The sequence below is a fragment of the Ziziphus jujuba genome, chromosome 4, assembly GCF_031755915.1.
Source record: "Ziziphus jujuba cultivar Dongzao chromosome 4, ASM3175591v1".
Lineage (NCBI taxonomy): Eukaryota > Viridiplantae > Streptophyta > Magnoliopsida > Rosales > Rhamnaceae > Ziziphus > Ziziphus jujuba.
In genome coordinates, this window is record NC_083382.1 from 11424932 (window position 1) to 11427473 (window position 2542).

Genomic DNA, 2542 nt, shown 5'->3' on the forward strand with positions numbered 1-2542 from the left:
ATTCATAATATGATTTTCTAGCATTATACTTAATTGCTTTATTCATCATTACTATTATTAATATTAATCTTGTTATTAATATTGCTATTATTATTGTTGTTATTGTAATTGTTATTATTATTTATTATGATTATTTTTAGTATTAATTTCCTTTTATTATTATTATTATTATTATTATTATTATCATTAATTATCATTGTTGCTACTATTTTTATTATTAGTATTTTGTGATTATTGTTACTATTATTATTAATATTATTATCATTATCATTATCATATGGTACCTTCGGACAAATATCACAGCCTATGGGTAAGAAAGATAGCAATCGAGCAAGTATAATAGTCCTTGGACAAGTGATAGCCTTTAGGCAGGTGAAATAGCCCTTGGGCAGGTGTGGTTATGTGATAGCTCTTGGACAGGTGATCACCTTCGGATAAGTATAATAGCCCTCAGGCATGTATGGTAATATGATAGCCCTTAGACAAGTTTATTAATACTATTATTATCGTTAAAATGGTTGTTATTATTATTATTGTTGATGTGGTGGTTGTTTTACCTTTATATATTACACATTGATATGTTTGTAAAACAATATTTGAAATGTGTTGGAAATGTATGGCACTAAGTGGGTGGTATGGGCAGACGTGAACATTTAAAGGTATATTTTTGTTCTTTACTTATTAGTTTGTTTCTATTGTCTATATATTGTTATAGTTTGATATTGAAGTGCTGCTAATTGTGGAAATTTTTGTAGTCAGGTGGGAGGAATAAGGAGATATCATTAGAAGTGTGTTTTTTGTGTAGGAAATTTTGTAGTAAGTCTAACTCTTATGGGAGATGCTGCCTGATTTTCCATTGGAAGATCTGGTAGTGTTTCCCTAGGATCAGGGCTTGTCTAGGGTTCCAGAAAAGGATCCTGGACAGGTCCTGACATTGTTACATGAAAGGTCCAACGCTTCTAGCTTAGAAAGGTCCTTAAGAGACGATGGGATGTGACCTACAAGTAAATTGTTGGAAAGGTGGAGTGAATTAAGACCTTTTAGATTTTCTATCAACACTGGAATCTCTCCTTCAAACCTGTTGTTTGAGAGATCTAACAAATTCAATGATTTTTGGATCTCCCAATGTTCTCTGGCTGTGCCTTTATTTGTTATTGTAATTTTAACAAAACCATAATGGTCATGCTCTCCAAAAACTTTCATGGCACCCCATTTTTGGAAGTAGTCATAAAACAGACATCCAGAGAAAGAGTTTTGAGTGAGATCAACGATGTGCAACTTTGGGAATATTGCTCTGCTTTCGTTTTGATGACAAGGATCCCTTATAGCACCATTAAATTTATTAAAACATAAAATAAGAATCTTCGATACAAGAAGAGTTTCCGGACAAAATGGAAATGTATCTTTGATCGAATTGTTACACACATCAAGAATCTCAAGCTTTTTACAGTCTGCCATTGATCTTGACAACTCATGTTTAGACTGGTTTGCATTTGATATCATGCCCCAATGTTGCATCCATTTGTCGCTCTATCTGGAATGGTTCCGCTAAAGTGGTATCGTTATAATCTTAGGATATAAAGAGAACTACTCAAGTTTGCTAAATATGGAGGGAGTTTTCCATTAAAACTGTTGTTAGACAAATAAAGGGAACCAAGTGAAGTCAGATTGCGAAACAAAGGAAGAATTTTGCCTTCCAATGCATTGTTTGACATGTCATAATCAACGATGGATGGTGATGGAATTAGGAGAGACCCTTTAAGATTGTTATCGTTAAAGTGTGGGTTGAAACACACTGTAGATTGATCAAAACCAATTAGGAAATGAAAACTAAGGTCTAAGTATTTTTAAACTTGAATTATTAAATATACATGTGGGTATTCATCCTTTAATGCAGCAATTGTATCAACTAAGTTCTAACAATTTGGTTTGGCTCCAGAGAAAATCGGCAAGCTTTGTTAGTTTTCAAAAATCCAAGTCTAGAATTTGTAAGTGTGCAATGGTTGTGCTTGTGTTTGAACTTGTGGAACTCAAAACGAATGATAAATTGTTGTCCAACAAAGAAAGAAATGATAAATTTTTTAGCAAAAGAAACATTTCTAGATCCACCATACCACATAGCTAATTAACAGACAGGTGATAAGTCTCAAGATTCATAAGTTGATAAAATGAGCTGGGAATCTAACCTTCCAAATTACTGAATCCGTGGTTTAAAGTAGTTAATAAAGAGAGGTTACAAATTTATAATAATATAACATATGATATGATAATATAAAAATCTCATACAATAGTGAAATATCAATACATATATATACATAGTAAACCTAATACTACTTCTTTAAAAATAATATAAAAAAATTTCTACATCTCCAATACTCTTATACATATTAATTTATATTTTTTTCAATCTCCATAAATCCAAACATGTGTTAAACATGCTATATTTAAGTAAACAAATATTATTTCAATAATTTTTATTTTTTATTTTTAATTAATAAAAGAAAATCAATAATATAACCTTAAATAAGTTTGATATTTAGCA

The 2542-nt window shown here is 30.7% G+C and overlaps 1 protein-coding gene across 1 annotated transcript; it reads right to left on the bottom strand.

Moving 5' to 3' along the window:
- Positions 1-885: 885 nt before the first annotated feature.
- On the bottom strand, positions 886-1503 carry LOC112491390 (receptor-like protein 33). Its single transcript, XM_025072967.3, has one exon. It carries the CDS (start codon positions 1501-1503, stop codon positions 886-888), a length of 618 nt encoding a protein of 205 aa, XP_024928735.3.
- Positions 1504-2542: the final 1039 nt, after the last annotated feature.